Here is a 17,653-nt window from a genome sequence, read left to right on the forward strand (position 1 = left end):
AAAAAAAATCGGTTGACAAAGGAAAAAAAAAAGTTGGTGTTACTATGTGGAGGTATATTTTGCTTCAAGCAATGCTCGCCCTTTCTTATTTTCGGTCTATACGGGGTATTTCGGAGTGTGCCATGAGTTTGTGTGTGCTCAAAAATAATTCAAGATTTTGAAGAAAAAAGCGAATCGAAATTCCAAAAAAGAGTAGGTAGAGGTATAGTTTCAAATAAATCCAAGGCTTGCCTCGGGCTGCGGGCCTCGATTGTTTATGTCGAAAAAGGCCCCCTCGAGGGTGATGTATGGTAACGGTACGCATTTTGTGGTAGTAGCAATAAGTAGCAAGTAGTAGTAGTAGTGTGTGTGTGTGTGTTTGTGTGCCAGCCGAGATACGCAGAAATAAACCAAAACGAGTTTTTATACCCCAATCGAAAGAAGATGTGGAAAAAAAATGTCGAAAAAAAATAATAATGATATGATGGTCGACCCGGCGACTCATGATTCAAGGAGCGAGGAAATATGTGCCGCAAACCAACACCAAAACACCATTTATCATGCGAAGAAAAAAAAATAGTACACGCCATATTAATAAACAAAAAAACAACTTTTTTGCCTCACCACTCAACAGTGACATGTCCGAGAGAAAGGGGGGGTGAAAGGGGGACAAAGGAGACTCCACCGTAGGAGAAAATATTAATGACGTCTCTCTTGTCCGTCTTTTAGATACGGTTTCCGGCGGCCCAGATGCTGGCAGAGGCCGAGGCGCTCCATTCACCACCCTCGTATGGCGGGGTGGGCCACTTGTACTGGTTGGCCGTCTTCTTGCTGAGATCCAGGGGCTTGGGCGCCAGAGCCTCGGCGCCGTCGGCGTAGAGCAGCTGGTTGCTGTTGGCGGACGGTGACGGGCTGGGGTACGGCTGCGAAGTCGACAGGCCCAGGTTGCTCGCCGACTGTCGCAGCGACTGGCCGTTTCCCTCCAGGCGCTTCATGGCCTTTTGCGTCGACGTGAGCACCTCGTCGAGGAGCTCGTCTTCTTCGGCCGGTGCCTCGTACTGCTGGACGCCCTGCACCGCCTGGGCACGTCGGGTGCGGCTCGAGACGGGGCCGTTCCTGGCGGCGCCAATCAGGTTGTCGACGGATCGCGGCTGCTGGTAAGGGAGCGAGTGGTGACGCTTGAGCTTCCCGGCGGCGGCAAGTTGATGCGACTGGGGCACGGGGGCGCGTGGCTCAGAGCCCTGGACGTCGCTGAGGGTCTTATCCAGAGACTCGTACTCGGCCTTGGGAATGGGGCCCACTTGCTGGTCGACAATCATGGAGGACCGGTTGCTGTTCCAGGGACCGCATCCGACCTGTGCCTCCATGTCGTCGTACGCGGGCGAAACGGGGGTCTGGTGGCGGCCGGAGAAGCGCCTGGCACGCTTCCGCAGGTGCGAGAAGAAGCTCTCCTTGTGGGCGCTGGGAGGGGACGCGAGGCCCGTCTGTCCGTTGAGAGCACGCTCGGCCTGTTGGCGGTGCATCTCGGTGTAGTTGTTGCTGCTGGAGTTGACGGAGAGCTGCCGGCCCAGCTTCTTGTTCTTGTCCTGGCTGTCGGCGTTGCTGTTGGCACGCGCCGTCACGGCGTCGGACAGGGGAGAAATGGGCTTGATGGAGGGCAGAATCGGCATCGGCGCAACGCCAGAGAGGCCGTTGGCCCACGTGCTCCGCTTGGGCTTGGCCGGCTGCTTGGTGGTGGAAACGTCGACGGTGCTCGAGGTCTGGACAGGCGAGGGCTGAGCAGGGGCCACGACGATGGTCTCGGGGATGTCGCTGCGGCCGATGAGGGACTTGCGGAACCACGACTGCTTGGAGACGGAGTTTGAGGGGGCCAGGCCCTCCTTGGAGTGGCGGCTGATGTCTGACTGCTTGCGACCCAAGATCTTGGAGGCGGACGACTTGGGCCTCGACGGGTCCGTGGCGTCGGCAAAGTATTCGTGGTTCAGAGACTGGGTGGACGTGGGACGGTTCTTGGGATCCCACATCAGGCACCAGGTGACAAAGTGGCTCAGGGCAGGCGGCCACTGGGGGGTCTGCAGGATGGTGTCCATTGCGTGAGGAGCCATCTTGGGAAAGGAGAAGCCCAGCTTGGAGGCCAACCTAGTGCCCTCGCGCCACTCGCCGCCTCCCACGCGGGCGCCGGCCTTGTTGTACCAGTTTCCGGGGCTGCCCATGATCTCGCACACTCTCCACACCTGGTCGACCTCGTTTCCGCCGGGGAAGAGGGGCTTGAGGGTGGCAATCTCGACGGCCATGGCGCCGACGGCCCAGATGTCGACGGGAGCCGAGTACTCGCCGGCGCGCAGGAGCACCTCGGGCGCGCGGTACCACCTGGTGGACACGTAGGTGGTGTAGGGCAGCTTGGAGTGAGTCTCACGGGCGAGGCCAAAGTCGGCCAGCTTGACGGTGTAGGTGGGAGGGGTCGATGGCGGTGTAACGAGGGCAGAGTATCGTCGGAAGGAGTTTGAGGTGTCCTGGTGGGCCGAGGTGGAAACGAGAATGTTCTCGGGCTTGATGTCGCGGTGGAAGAAGTTGTGGGAGTGGATGTGCTCAAGACCCTGCATGATCTGGAACAAGATGCTCTTGACACTTGCGTTGTCGAGGTACTTGTGGTCCCTGGCCTTCATCAGCTGGTACAGGTTGCCCTCCATGTACTCCATGGCGATGTGTAGCTTCTTGGTGAAGGGGTCTAGGAAGATGTCGAGCGCGGGGACGAGATGGGGGTGAGGCGGCAGGGTTCGCAGGAAGACGACTTCTCGGAGCTCCAGGCAGGGCGCCAGGGACTCGAACGTCTTCTTCATCGACTTGATGGCCACCTGGGATGCGGTTAGCAATGGGGATTCCAGGCCGAGGTTGGTTGTGCCGAGCTGAGCTGAGCTGTCTTACAAGAGTGCCTCGACGGGCGACGGCGGCACCCGCTGTTCGAGTTCGAGCCAGGACAACGCTGCCGAAACTTCCGTCTCCGATCTCCTTGACGACCTCGAAGCGGTCTTCGAGCGCCATGTTGCCGTGAGGCTGCTGTCGCAGCGTCATTTCCGTTGTAGCCGTCATGGTGTAGAGTTTTGACGACTGAGACTGGTGGGCGCTGGGGCGCTATCAATGAAGTTGCAGAGGCAGCTTCAACAACGGCCCAAGAATTGGCCAGTCGAATGTTTTAAACAGAGGAGAAAAAAGAAGGAAGAAGAAAGAAAATCGACAGGCAAAACAAAAAAAGACAACACCTGTTGGCCCGCAAGAGATGAGCTCTGTCGCAGAGCTGCAGATCGTTTATCGTGGCATTCAGGTAGGGCAAAGGGGGAGAAGAGAGGTTCAAGTTGGTGCAGTTTGTCGTCGGGAGTTTTGGTGAGGTGAGGTGAGGTTGGGGTTGACGTCGCTTACACAGACACAGACGCAGACAGACGGATGAGAAGAATCGAGATCGTGAAATTCCAAAAAAAAAAAGATGGAGGAGAAAAAGGCCGAAAGGAGGTCAGTGTAAGGAGTGACTGAAGTGAGGATTGATTTCAAAGTGGATAGGCTTGGAGGTTATGAAAAAGGGGAGCTCGACAATGTCAACGGCCCAGCCAGGGGGGGTTGGTCCAGTACTTTCTGGCACTACAAGTACCCGTACAGGACTCCCAACAGTGGCTAGACCCAGCTGATCGCGGAGGGATCCTGGGACCCGGACCGCTAAATTAGTATTGGTTGGGCCTGTCTGGATTGGGAGAGCCCGCTTCGGCTTGGCAAAATACGAAATGGAAGTGGAAGAGAAGGAGATTGAGATTGAGATTGATGGCGAATACGGCGGGAAGATGAGTTCAATACAGCGAGGGCTGTAGCCTGTAGGTCACTGTAGCAGGTGGGAGTGAGAAAGTTGCTGCAATTTGGGGCGAGGAGATGATGATGCGGTTGGTGAGATTGAGTCGAGGTGAGGACGGAGAAAGGCGACCAAAGCAGAGCAGTGGAGCGTCAACAGAAACCGACAGGGTTCAATCCTTTTTCTTCTTCTTCTTCTCTCTCTCTCTCTCACTCGCGGGGAGGCGGTCGAGGGTTGGACGATTGAGCGTCGCCGAACGGTGCATATTGTGGCCAGTCAGTGGACAGGCCGCGGGCACCAGCGCCAGAACGAGAACCAGAACCAGTCGACCAGCAGCAGGCCAGCAGCAGGCCAGGGCAGAAGCGCGGCAGTCAGCCAGCCAGCCCGGTGCATTTCCAGACCATTTGGTGTTTAGCCGGGGGGGTTGAAAAGGCGCGTGTCGCAGACGAGCCAAAGAATGAGCAGCGGCAGAAACAGGGTGCCAACAGGGGGCTGGAGGTCACTTCACTGTCGACTTGTGTGAGTGTGAATCTCTGTGTAGGTACTCGTAACTTGTTGCATGTTCACGGTCCGTGCATTGTTTCTTTTTTCCCTTATTCTTTTCCGTTATTTTTCTTCTTCTTTTCTTCTTTCCTTTTTCTTTTGGCTTGTATCATAAAACAGCTAGTTAATATTAAGTCGGTTGCATTGAATTCAGCTGCTGTTCAACCGTCGCCGCACAAACGCGCAGCGCTGAATCAATCCATTCTTCAACCAGCTCCGACTCAACCTCTGCTCATCAGGTTGGCACCCGTAATACAATCAATGTAATACACCTGCAAGTACCTGTCAAGTACATACTGCTACAGCATCATTCCCATTCAGTGAATAGCCCTGCAAAACAATGGAAAAAAAAAAAAAAAAAAAAAGCGAAGTGGTCTAGGTCCAAAGCAGAGAAAAAGCGTCTGGTGCTACTCTGCTACGGGCGATGGGGTGACCCCAAAGGCCCGTCATGCCATGGGCTCGACAAGGACACTGCAGTCACCAGGCAGGGATCACAGCTCCGCCGCCGCCGTTCGTTCGCATGAATGGGCGACCTTTTGGCCAGAAATTTCGCTGTGATTTGATTAATTGATTATGACTAAGGAGGTGGTACAAGCGTGCAGAAGAGGAATAAAAAACGAGCACAAGCACGGACGGTTTATGCTCGCCCATTCAAAGAAACGCCCATCAAAAGCCACCCGCCCAGGTCGTCACAGGTTGCCGGTACGCGCCATTGCAGGCTCAGTGACTTGTGCGCACAGCTCGCAAAGCTCCCACGACCGCCGCTTGACCGCACTTTTCACGGTCGCGGTGCAGTAGCTCCTGGTAGCTCGTGTTGTACCCCGTACATGTGGCCTTCGCCCAACCACCCGCGTCAGGTACTAAGCCCGCGCCGTGGTGCTACCACACGCCACCCCGTATTCCGCAGCCACGTTTAGAGTAGCGGTACCGGCGGGCACAAGTACCGCGCTCTCAGCTCGTCTGCTGAAAGCTACAAATGCAAAGTACACAAGTTACCTACCAGAACCCGGCACTATGCCGCACTCGTGCTGGAGCAATGGAAGAGAAAAAAAAGGGACCTCCGTCTCTTTAATTTATCAAGTGGGGCCTGGAATCTATCGCAGAACTTCCTTTTGTCACGCTCAAATTGGGCAATCTGCGTGGCGGACAAGGGTCGGACAGAGAAGGGGAAACAAGAAGAAATTTCCAGAGGCCACTTTTTAAATGATTTCTTCTATTTTTTTTTTTTTTTTTTTTTTTTGAAGGGGGGACTCTTGTCTTCTTTTTTCGCTTCCGTGAGAAGTTGCAAGGAGGAGGGGATTCCCGTCAGGCGACTAGGCTGCTCCATTTCGCCTGTGGCCATGGATGGGCATATCTGCTGCCAATAAGAGACCTGGCCATTCGGTAAATAAGGTATGAAGAGGGCATCCATACGGTAAACCGTATTTTAGTGATATTTGATAGCTGCTCTGCAGTACGTGCTTTAGGCATTGTTGTTGATATCAACCTTGCAATTCGATATCAGCCCAACGTGCCAAAGCGCCAACACGTGCAAGCCCTCCACTCCTATACTCGTCGACTCGACACAATCTACGGCTTACCTTGTACTCGGTACTGCGTCCAGGTGTTTCACTGTGGAAAAAAAATTTCCCCCTTGCTTACCAGAGTACGAGTATCATATATACGCGGTGCTGGAGGGAGCATCGGAGAAGAACATGTTAATGCTTGTAAAAACAGTACGGAGTGCAAGTATCGTCTGTACCAGAAATCGAAGCGCTAGTACTTTGCTCGATATACTGCGCCCATCTCTGCAGATGAGGGCCCAGGCAGGGCAGCCGGCCTGGTGCCAGCACAGCACACCAGCGCTCCCGGGGCACATTTTGCCGCGCTCCTATTCGACAATATTGTGCCCAGCGCCAGGGTCGCTTGAGAGGTCCACGGCCAGTCAGAGCTGCCGGGGGTCTGTCTTGTGTCGAATTGTCTGGTGTCTTGCGGCTGGAATACGGAGCGCCGGCGTGCAAAGGGTACGGGTACTGTACTTGTCACGTCCATATAAAACGTGGGCTGTCAGCAAGTCAATGCAAGATTTCACGTTTTGATGCAAAGTACCGAGTACGCGCACCGTAACAACAATGCAATGCACACCACAACTCGGGAGAGATACAATCCAATCCAGTCATTTCAGATTCTCTTCATTCTCTTTCCACCTGCTGCATAAGCGAAGCACTCACACGCGACGATGCTGGAACGCCGAGAGGGGCCCCCGCCGCGGCTAGTCCGCTACAAGAAGCAAATCCAACAACGCCTAGCCCCAGCCGGGACTAGCCGGTTTGCAAATGGGAAATTCTGCCATGTTTCAATTCCCGGCGCGAGGTACCTGCCAAACGGCCGTTCCAAAGTACCCCGGCGCGATGGAAGCATGCGTCGTGTACATGCGTGCTTTGTACTTTGCTGCATGTGCGAATTTTCTCTCCAGCGCTGGCCCGGTCGGTACTTCTGATGGCCGCCATTTTACAGAGCGAGATTGGTGAATTGGACCGGCCCCAACAAAGCTCCTTATATTTCCAGCAACGCGCGAGCGCATCACGGCGATGCCTTGCCTTGCCTTGCCATGTTTTGCATGCTGGGTTATACTTGGATGAAAGAACCTGGAAAGTTCCTTTGTCGGCGCTTGAACAATGTGAGTGCTGCTTTACTCGTACTAACATCTCACAACGCCACTGCATGAATGAGCTCGAGAATCACCCGCTCTAAAAATCCATTGGAGCCCTCCAGCATGGATGCGCCGGAAGAGCTGCTACGTTCTCCGGATCATGACGGCTCGCTGCCGCGGAACAGGTATCTTGACATGCCATGTACTCGTACTCCATTCAATTTTTTCGCCTCCTGCTCGGTATTGGCGGCGTCAGATGCCTGTACAGTATTGGATGTACTTGGTATTGGGGGCCGAGACGGCAAAGCTCTCATCTTGGGGCCATCCAAGTCAAGATACCTTTGCTCCTAATACGGGTGCGAACCGCGCACAGAAAAGAAAAAAAGACACATACAAATAAAAACTTGCTCCTCCGAAAAGGAGAATGTCATCCGAGAGAGGGGCCGGTGGCATGTAGTGTACCTTGGTAGCCGTCCTCCAGATCTGCAGCCTCGCGGTCTAGAAAAGCCTGAGGAAGGCTTGGGACTGCAGTGTATCAATGCATTGGCCTCCTTTTAAGGCAGTCCAAGGCTGGCTCGTAATGCAGGGACACACACACAGGCGCACAAAGGAAAGAGAGGGAATGAGGAATGGAAAGAAGAAAAACCGTGGCGGCTACGAGGCGATTCATGTCACATCCAGCCATGAAATCGTGGTGTCACCGGTGGCACGCCGTTGGCAGACGAATCAAGGTGAGAACGACGTGAGTCGGAGCATTTTGCAGGCACAAGCGCCAAGGGGCCGAGGGCCTTTATCGAAAAAGGGCGTGTCTCACTTCTGCGAGCATGCGCCCGGCGCCGTTGATGGGCTGACGAGTGACGAGAGACAAGAGAGCGAAGAAGGCTTTGTCCATGGACGAGTATTCAGTTGGATGCTTACGGGGCAGGATTCCGGTTACATTGTGCTCAGCCAGAACCGGACTGCCCGTTCAAGATGATGTCTTTTCAGTTGGTTGGTGACTGATTTGGCATTCCATATTCATTCCTATAATGAGAGGCAGCATCATTTCATGTTGTTGCGCCACCACCAATAACATATCATACATGTGCCTCATTGTATTATTGCGTTAGACGAGACGAGATGGGATGGGTGCAAAATACATACCTGCATCATCCCAACCATTGAACCGGCTGCTAGTGCCAAGCACAGACTCGCCTTCACTCCAGCCCCCAGCTGCAACAGAGTCTCCATCCTTGTGCCAGTAGTTCCGCATGGCCGGTATTGCATCGCCCAGGGCCTGCTTTCTCCCCTTGCATCAGGGCTGCAGCGGCTGCAACTCCGATGTCTCTAGACCGCGGCTCCGGCAGCAACCCCCCTGACAGAATTGCATCTTGTTTGCTTTATGTTCTTCCCCCCCTCGCGGCTTTAAAAAAAATTGAAAGCAAAGAGAGAAATTCTTCACAAAGAGCCCCTCGTGTTTCTTTCTCTTTGTGAGACGGAAACCAGCGCAAAGACCGTGCGAGACAAACCCCCGGGGAATCATTCCCGCCGCATGTCTGAGCTGCATGTCATCGGGGTGTGCCTGGGGGAAGCTGACAATATCAAAAAGGCCATCCCACCGTTGCACAAGACGCTCCAGGTGTGTGCTCGTTCGTACCTGGGGGGGAGGTTGAGCACTGCACTTTGCACAACTGGTGCAATGTGTGTGCCTTGCCTACATGTAGGTAGAGCTCTTCCGCTGTGGCGTTTGTTTAGGGACACTGACTTTGTCATGCATCCTTTTTGTGCCTGAGATGGTGGCGATTTTCCCCCTTCCCTCGTTGTTGGTGGAGTGGGGATTTTATAGGAGCGGGAATCAGGAGCTTCGAAAGGCAGATAGACGGAACGAGACGTGAGCAATGGCAGGGCTAGACTCGATTGCTCGCCTTCCATCTTGTGCTGTTGCTCTTCCCGATTGAAGCTATCCATGATGGTACCTGCAGTACGGAGTAGTGCTATATGTACATGTAACCAGCACCAGCAGCTTCTTGACAGGAACAGGAGTAATATCTGCTATTAGTATAACTATGTTTCTCTCGCATCTGCTGCCATGCTGAATGGACATTCCCCAGGTAAAAAACAGACCTCATCGAGTGATTCGTCAGAAGCAGTGACCGGTTTGACAGCCGTCGGGCGCCGCTCTGCGTTCAACGTCCAAACCGAATCGCCATTGTGCCTCGTACAGCCTGCCCCAGGTCAGCGTGGCAACAAAGAACCTACTGTAGATACTGTAGTCGGACGCCCAGCAAGCATCGAGAAGCGCGGGAAATCCATTTGATCCTTTTTTAGTGGAGTGGCCTCTTTGTTGAGACTCCGGGATGGCCTGCCGACATGGGACGGGACATGAGCCCTGCCACTGAAATCCCGTAGCCCGTCTTGATGCTACCAGGCGTTGTTCCGATGCCCCTATCTGTTTTTTTTTTGTCGTAGATCTGGTGTCTTGTAGCCTGAGCATTGGACTATGCGAAAAGGTCGGCAGCTTGGGCCTCACCAGTTTGATAGGCCGATTCCCGTGGGCATTGCGTTGCAGGCGCTTTCGCGGATAGCCACTCATCTCGTATCAGATGCGAGCACTTTGGACGATGGAGAAGCCCATTTCAGGCGAGCCCCGAACATGCCTGTACCTGTATATTACAAGGTGGCAGTGGCAGTCTATCGCGCCGCACGTGTGTGTCAATCTCGGTATTCGGGACATGGGGCCTTGTCGACTGTTGCAGTAAATCACGAGTGTGGGTTGATGTCTGGTGCTTTTCAACCTTGTGGTTGGGTAGATGGTGTCTGCTATTTCTTGCATGCATGGGGAGGGACTTGATGAAACAAGCCCATTGTCAGAAGAGTGTGCGGCATTACGATGGAAATGTTTGCATAAACGAGGCACAGTACTTGTATGGCGCAGTCTGTACGAATTATGCGGATCGCCATGGATGACTGGAGTTTTGAAACAACATATCCTCGGTGACATCATTCTACTCGAGTGCTCCAGTTGTAGGGTAGATCATCACCACGCATGCTGCAAAAACGCCAAACCAAATGGCATCTATAGACTCCACGGCTGGGATATCAAGTGGAATTAGTTTACAAAAAGCAGGTTGAAGGCTCTTTTGCGGTAAAATCGAACTACATCTTGTTACGCCGCATGCACAGCTCCTAGATACGCGTAGCTTCCCATTGGTAGATGGGGAGGTATGAGACTTGTCCTATCATTACAATGTGTAGCATTTAGCAACGATATGAAGACCAACGATACATGTTAAGAGATCATCGACATCTACTTGTATATTTTGGTATACAAAGACACAGAGAGCCAAGAATGAGCATTTCAGCACTTGGCCGTTTGCCTTGAGCGTGATCAACCTGCCCTTTAGTGAATGCAGCTTGCAGCATCTCTCATATGCATTCACTGGCGAATATAGTTGCACAACAAATCTTGACTCTGCGATATCCTTGATTCACCTGGCAGCTGCTGCAGCTTCAGATAGAATCTGACGCAAGAATTGAATGTCATGTGCATCTCCCTCACCTCGGATAATGGTGCATTGACTCATTGCATTGCACCACCTGCAGCCATCCGTTGATACAACAATAGCAGACCTGTTATTTAGATATGCTCGCTGCCGTTTGCAAATCTTGATGCCTGAATCTGACGGCTTTCTGGAAAGATAGAAAGAGCGAGTTTGACCGACTTTGACTCTTGCTGTGATTCAACGCTGCGCCTATAAGGTACACTCTCCTCTTCCACCTCCGCCTCTCCTCCCTCCTTCTTCCTTCTTCCAACCTCTGCACACTCCTTTTTCTCTTCTTCATACTTAACATTATTCTGAGCCCTGCACAACTCTCTCGTTTCCTTTCCTTGATAGTGCAGATCAAGAGAGTCCACTCACGAAGCATGGCCAACAGAAAGGAAAACGCCAACTTCAACTTGTGAGTTGAACGCCAGCTCGTTTCCAGCCCATCTCCTTGGAGCCTCTTCTCCTTCTGATACAACTCTTTGCTTGAGCCCTCACATTCCCCCCCCTTCTTGCTCACTCATATTGGAGGCGTAAACATTGACTCATGTGTTGTAGGGCGACCAGAGCGGGCAATCCAACGAGGTACGAATACGCAATCCAGCTCCTGTCCCTTTCTCCATCGCCTTGTATCACTTGATTTGACCCATATCACCAGATTCCGATGCAAAGTCGGCGGAGAATGGAAGCCTCTCGATGAATTTTCCAAGAATCAACAACGGCTCGTAAGCAACTCGACTGGCGGATATCGCATCAATGCAGCCAACTCGGGAATGACTTGCCGAGAGCACTCAGCTGGCCAGCGCACAGAGATGACGTGCGAGTTGTGCGGCCTTGTTAAGCCTTTGTCTGCGTTCAGCGGCAATACCAAGAGAAATGGTAGTATTGTATGCTCCCCCCTCTTAACCCAACAATACGATGCGCGGAAGCCAGCTGACCTGTCCAAAGAGCTGCAAGAGATGCACCGCTTGGACTGAAACCCAGGAGCCAGAAGTTGTACCCGAGCCTCTTGAGACCGGCCACATCTCGATTGAAGAGGAGCGTGGAGAAGCGTGGCCCGCTAGGTTTATCGACAGCACTGACTTCTTCTCTGACGATGCCTATCCCCAAGCACGTAATCGTTTGGCCCATTGAATGATCGCGTATACTGACTATGCACTAGGCTCCTGTTACCGGATATTCATCACTTGGCTTAGAAGATGGCGAAGTGGCCTCCATTATTGAAGGAAGCGCCCCTTCCGAGTACTCGGCCTCGGAAACGTCGTCGAGCCGCGCACTCCCCCCTCACCTGCGAGGCTCTATTGGACAAGACAGAAGCTCCTTGGCTTCTTCGACGGATGGACGAAATGCGTCCAACAAGTCTTCGTTTGCGCAGCATCTGCCTCCTCACCTAAGGCCTCTGGTGCAGCAAGGCCTCTCACTGGACGCTTCGTCCGACTACGCCGGCAATAGCGAATATGGTGAAAACCCCAGCAGTATTTCGACAGCTACGACAGCGAGGGAGGCACGATTCGAAAAGAAAGCGCGACGAGTGTCTTTCAATGCTTGGGATCCAAGTGGAATCCAACATCGAGGCTTCAAATCGGAAAGCTCGGCCATGGGAACCTCGGCCATGGGAACCTCGGAGGCGGATGAAGAAGAAGACGGTGCTCCAAACCCGCAAGGCCAGGCCAGAGGCAAATGGCCAAAGATTGTATGTCGTTTGCACTCTTATATCATACTCAACCTTTCGACTGACCATGTCCTAGGTACGCATGTCCCAGACAGAGCTGCGCCAGGTCGGCACGAACCACCATGTTGCGGCTCGAGATCCCGGCCCTGTGCATCATCGCCCAGTGCAGTATGACACGACCAAGTGCTGCGAGCCGGACGAGGAAGATGGAGAGGATTACTAGTGTAGGCACGTGGATACTGGCTCCGAGGAAGACGTATTTTGCTTTTGATTTTTGCATTTTGTTCATTTCAGCTTCGCCATGAGCCCTTATAGGGGAGACACGCGGCGCCGGGCACATGATGGCAATGGTTTTCATTTAGTCTAAAAATTGATGATGTGGATGATATACATTTCGTTTCCACTCCCAGCATCCCAACAATGGCTGAAAAAGCCTCTGCTTGGTGGATGATGTTAAAAATGCATCCCAGTCCAGTCCCGTTCCTTGATGGCCAACACCCGACGACCTACTTATGCTGCGACAAGCATCCATCCCAAATTGTACTTTACACTTGTACATTGAAACACGTCTCCGTGTATCCTTTTTTTTGTTTTGCCTGTTCCTCTGTGTTTCAGACACTTGTTGACACGCATCACCCTTGGCTCTCTTTTGACTGGAAAAAAAAGGCCCCCCTGATGCGGTTAAAATAAAAAAGTCCCCAGTTGAGAAATCCCAACATTGTTTTTGATGATGTCCTGTCATATCCAATATAATAAACATGATTGATTCGTGATGTGGTTTCCTCTCTCGTTAGCTTGAGAGAAGCCGGTTTGTTGTGTTGTTGTAACCTCGTGGTGGTATGCTTTGTAGATTCTACAATGCTTTGTCAAAAATAGGCAAGGTAGAGTGCTCCCTTTTTTTTTGGTGTGTTGTTGTTGTATGTGTATTCGTTGTTTTTTCCTTCTTCCCTTCTTTTCTTATAGCTGCTTTTGTCGTGCCCGTGGAGGAAATTTCTTCCTTCTTACAGCTCCTTGTTGTCCTTGGGGAGGAAATTTCTTCCTTCTCACAGCTCCTTGTCGTCCTTGGGGAGGAAGCTGCTCGGAGGCGCATTCACCACCGCCTCGGCGTCCCCCACCTGCCGACGCTCAGTGACCTCGCGCTTGGTGTTGCTCTTGAGCTTGCTGCGGATGCTGAGGGCCGATGGGGGTCTTGCGTGGGCGGTGCTTAATTGCTATTGGAGGGGTTCCGAGGAGGAGGAGAGGCGGTTGAGGTGGAGATAGACGTCGGTGCCGTAGCTGGAGAGGGGGAAACAAGGAGTCAGTGCTTGAGGACTAGGGGGGTTTCAACGGGAGGAGAGAGGAAAGAAGGGAAAACGTACCCTTCCATGCTTATGAGTTTCAAGTCGCCGCCAAAGTAGCGGGCGTAGAGTCTTGATATAGGCAGGCCATACCCAAAACCGGCCATCGGGGCCTTGAAATCGCTCTTGTCAAAGTCCGGGTCGAGGTTGGGCGTTCTGTCGACGGTGGTGTACATGTAGGTCCAGACCAAGGGGATGGCGCTGCGGGGGATGCCGCCGCCCTCGTCCGAGATCTTGATGGTGATGTCCTCCTTGCCCTCGGCGACGATGACCTTTGTGACGGGGAACTCCTGCTTGTCCATGCCGTGGGTCTCGACGACGGCGCGCAGCGAGTTCTTGAGCGTCTCGAAGAGCATGTGCGACAGGTGGCCGGGGACGTACATGAAGTCGAGGTTGGGGTTGCAGACGAGCTGGATGCGGGGCGCCTCGAACAGGCCGTAGTGGTCCTCGCAGACGAAGCGGGCGTTTTCGATGGCCTCCTGGGCCAGCTCCTTGACGTTTGTCTTTGTGCAGATGACGCCGACGTACGTGGGGTCGCGGTGGTGGCTCTGGTCCGTCAGGGCAATGTGCTGGCCGATGAGCATGCGGATGCCGATGCGCGACATGTAGAAGCGGTCGAGGAAGGACTGGATGTTGGAGTCGATCTGCATGCGCTGGCGCCGCCGCTTGTACTCGAGGATGCCCTGGGCCATGGTGGTGACGACGCTGTCGTGCCGCCGCTTGATCTTGTGCAGGCACTGGGCGAACTTTTGGTTGTAGAGCTGCAGCTCGGGCGGCCAGTCGCCCGTGTCGTCGACCGTGGCAAAGTACCGCCGCGCGACGGACCGGGCCTTGCCGTGGCCGTTTGACGTTGATGCGCCGTTGCCGTTGCCGTGGCCGTTGCCGTGGAGTTGTAGGCGGCCCCAGCCCGAGGCCTCGCCCTCGTCGATGGACGGGTTCGGCGTCGACTCGGAGAGCTGTGCGTAGCCGCCGCGGCTGCCAAACTTGGCGGGCTTCAGGAGGCGCTCCTTGATGTCTTTGGCGAGGCGCGGTCGAGGGAGCTGGGTGATTTCCTGTTGGGGAGGACGAGGAGAGGCCGAGGGTTAGCTACAACATCGACAGATACCTGACATGTGCTCATCGAGGGCTGTGGTGCGACGTACCTCAAAGGACTGGGCATACCAGTCCTTGACCTTTTTCACAGAGGGCATGTCGTTGAGGCCGTCGGGCAGCAGCTCCAGCTCCTCGACGCGGTGCGCCAGGCGGATTGGCAGCTCCTCGGCCAGGAATTGTGAGGCGCGGAAGAGGGTTCCTAGGTAGGGGGGCCATGATGTCAGCGTCTCGCCATACATGAACAACACGAACTTGCTGTTGGTCCAGTCCATATGATCTTGTTGCTCTCGCCCTCGCTCTTTGTTCCCTCCTCTTGTTTTCCTTCTTTAACAAACCGGCGCGCAAGCGGCCAGCCAATTCGTCAAAGCAAGCACAACGCACCTGTGGACGGCTTATCGCCGAACTGCACCATCTGGCGCAAGCTCACGCCAGTCGCTGGGAACTTGGCGTAGTGCCGGATGGTGTCCATCAGGGTCTCGGACGCCCGCCATGACATGATGGGCGCTCGTCCCCCGGTCAAGGCAGAGGCAGCGGTGGGATTGTTTGGGGCGGGATTGGAGTTGTCGCACTCCGGCAGCGGTCAATGGCGGTTCAACGAGGCGGCGCGGGTTGCAGAGAGAGCCGAAACGAAGCAGGATTGATGACGGAGGATTGGACAAGACAAGACAGTGCAGAGGCCCGGCGCAAGGGAGGACAGCGCAGGATAAGCTGAGGGGCTCAAAAAAAAAAGAAGAAGATTGAAAGCTGCTTTAGACCAGTCTCGTCATCGGCACATGTAAGATGAGAAATTGGGATGGTTGAAGCAGGTCGAGGCGCTTCTGACTCAAAAGTGGCGAGCGATTGCGGCCCCGCGGAAGCTGCTAGGTAAGGTTAAATGGGCTGTAGCCGAGGATGTGCGGATGGAGCATCGACAAAGCCGGAGCAGAGCAGAAGCTGAGCTTCGGAGAGGGAGGGATCGATCTAATGTCTGGGCCGGGCTTGCGGCACGTGGGCATTTATATCTGAAGAGAATTGAATTGAATCTCTGCTGTACAGATACTGTCCAGGGGATGGGACGGGACGGGACGGGGGTCCTCTCTCTCTTTCTCTGTCTCTCTGTCATATACCCCCAGCAAGAGATGACAAGACAAGAGGCTCTCGAATCGACGATGTGACGTCGTGGTCATGCTTGCTCGTGCTCATGCCCATCACAGTCGCGTGAACGGAGCTCACAGCAGCCAGAAACGGCGGGTTTCGGGGTCCGGGCTGCCCCCCCCCCCCCTCTGGGCAAACGGCGGTGGTGGCCAGGGGGATTCAGTGACGCCGTTAGTGGACTGTCAGTGGACGAGGGCGCTGGTCTTCAACTGCAGTGGACTTTGCCGGCGGCCCAGGCGGCTATTACGTTGGCGCTATACGCAGCCTGTGCTGTAGATGCCCGCCAGTTTGATCAGTTGAAGCTCAAGAGTTCCATGAGTCTTGCATGTTTGAACCATCATTCCATACAAGGCAAGATAGCAGGGGAACTAGGAGGCAAACATTTCAATCAATGCCACTTCTCATGTCATGGCTGGAGCCACAATCCACCGGCCATCAGCCAATGCAGCGGCAACTTGCATCGCATCTCGTCTCCCCTTTACGCTGCGTCTAGACAGCAGGGATCGGATCAGTAACTTTGACAACCAAAACTACAACTGTGGATGGCTGCGGTATTATTGTTGTCTGTTGTCTGTCTTCAAGCGTTCTTACCAACATAACAATCAATCAATCAATCAATCACTGTTTACCCAGTTTGTTCCATTGCTTCGGGCTGAGGGATCGAGTCCTCCCAACTGCGGAAGCCCTGCCAAAATAGGCCACGGACAAACGGGAGAGCCCGCACATGCAGCAATTGGGTGACATCTCAAGTGCCTCAACTGGCATATTGACAGCTGCCAGGTACATGTACATTTAACTTACCCAGTACGCCTATCGCCCGTCTATGCTAATTACATAAAATCGAGATGAAGTTGCATACATACCCGGTTGTTGGCACGCAGCTCGCAACATTATGATACTGTAGATAAAGATGGCATGACTTGGAAAAAAGAGAGGAAGAAAAAAAAAACTTGCGACGCCTGGTCAGCCCACCAGTTCCATTGAATCTGCGCGCGCATTGAATCGCATCTCTCAGCTGCCGCCACCAGTAAGGGGGGATGTGGTCAGCATCCATGGCTCGGAGAATTAATATTTTCCCTTTGTCTTCTATTTTCTTCTTCTTTCTCCTTAGTACAAGATCCTGCCTTGTTTGCGTACCTTGCGATTCGATGCAACCATGCTCGGCCGGCCATCTATCGTCATCCATCATAATATAGATCCAAGGGACTCCCCTGGCAGACACATGATTGTCGTCTGGAAGGTGGTATGGAACGACAAGAAAGAATCTGCTACAGGTGGCCAGTTGGACCGGACTAGATGCATCAAATAAGTTTCATTTGATGTTGATATTATCTCGGCTCACCCTGTGATTGCATTGGCTGGTGCTATTACTAACCTCTGGACGGCCACTGGCTTACAGACTATGAAGCTCTCAGCAATTAATGGTTTCTGTTAGTACTAGTATGATTCGACTAATACTTGCTTGCTACTCATTGAAGCTGTTTCATTGGACGACGGATCATCCATGGCCCGATGCACGACAGCGGTGCCAATGTAAGTTTGTACGAGCAGGCGTCGACATCAGCACCAGCAAGCACCAGCACCAGCATAAGCCATCCGCCTCTGCCGCAGCGCAGCGCAGCGACAGCCAAACAAGCGGTGTTGAGTCGAGCCAAGGCAAGGCAAGGCAAGGCACCCAAGGGTCTGGCGAATCCCCAATCCGTCACTCGATACGCTCGAGCTACTGCACCGTCAGTCTCAATTCTCCACGGTGGCGGTCTCTAGTCGACCTGTTCCGTCTGCAAAGGCTTCGCTTCCGTGTGCGGGCATAGGGGGGGCTTCATGCGGCCACCTGCTGCGACACGACATCACTTGAAGATGCCCCGTTTTCGATAAGGGGAGAGGGGGAGGGGGAGGGGGAGGGGC

General features: G+C 53.7%; 3 protein-coding genes across 3 annotated transcripts; 1 reads left to right on the forward strand and 2 right to left on the reverse strand.

Moving 5' to 3' along the window:
• Positions 1–704: 704 nt before the first annotated feature.
• Positions 705–3,069, reverse strand: Triagg1_3496 (uncharacterized protein; the record flags this gene model as incomplete). Its single annotated transcript, XM_062897794.1, has 2 exons — positions 705–2,834; positions 2,905–3,069. The coding sequence occupies 2 exons, from the start codon at positions 3,067–3,069 to the stop codon at positions 705–707; spliced, it is 2,295 nt and encodes a 764-aa protein (XP_062757485.1).
• Positions 3,070–10,893: 7,824 nt separating this feature from the next.
• Triagg1_3497 (uncharacterized protein) lies at positions 10,894–12,408 on the forward strand (the record flags this gene model as incomplete). The annotated part of the gene is made up of 5 exons (XM_062897795.1): positions 10,894–10,928; positions 11,072–11,098; positions 11,172–11,400; positions 11,676–12,206; positions 12,262–12,408. 5 exons carry the CDS (start codon positions 10,894–10,896, stop codon positions 12,406–12,408), a joined length of 969 nt encoding a protein of 322 aa, XP_062757486.1.
• Positions 12,409–13,228: 820 nt separating this feature from the next.
• Positions 13,229–15,110, reverse strand: Triagg1_3498 (uncharacterized protein; the record flags this gene model as incomplete). The annotated part of the gene is made up of 5 exons (XM_062897796.1): positions 13,229–13,373; positions 13,544–14,574; positions 14,665–14,813; positions 14,867–14,938; positions 14,996–15,110. 5 exons carry the CDS (start codon positions 15,108–15,110, stop codon positions 13,229–13,231), a joined length of 1,512 nt encoding a protein of 503 aa, XP_062757487.1.
• Positions 15,111–17,653: the final 2,543 nt, after the last annotated feature.

Source organism: Trichoderma aggressivum (assembly GCF_033847375.1).
Source record: "Trichoderma aggressivum f. europaeum strain CBS 100526 chromosome Unknown scaffold_010, whole genome shotgun sequence".
Classification (NCBI taxonomy): Eukaryota; Fungi; Ascomycota; class Sordariomycetes; order Hypocreales; family Hypocreaceae; genus Trichoderma; species Trichoderma aggressivum.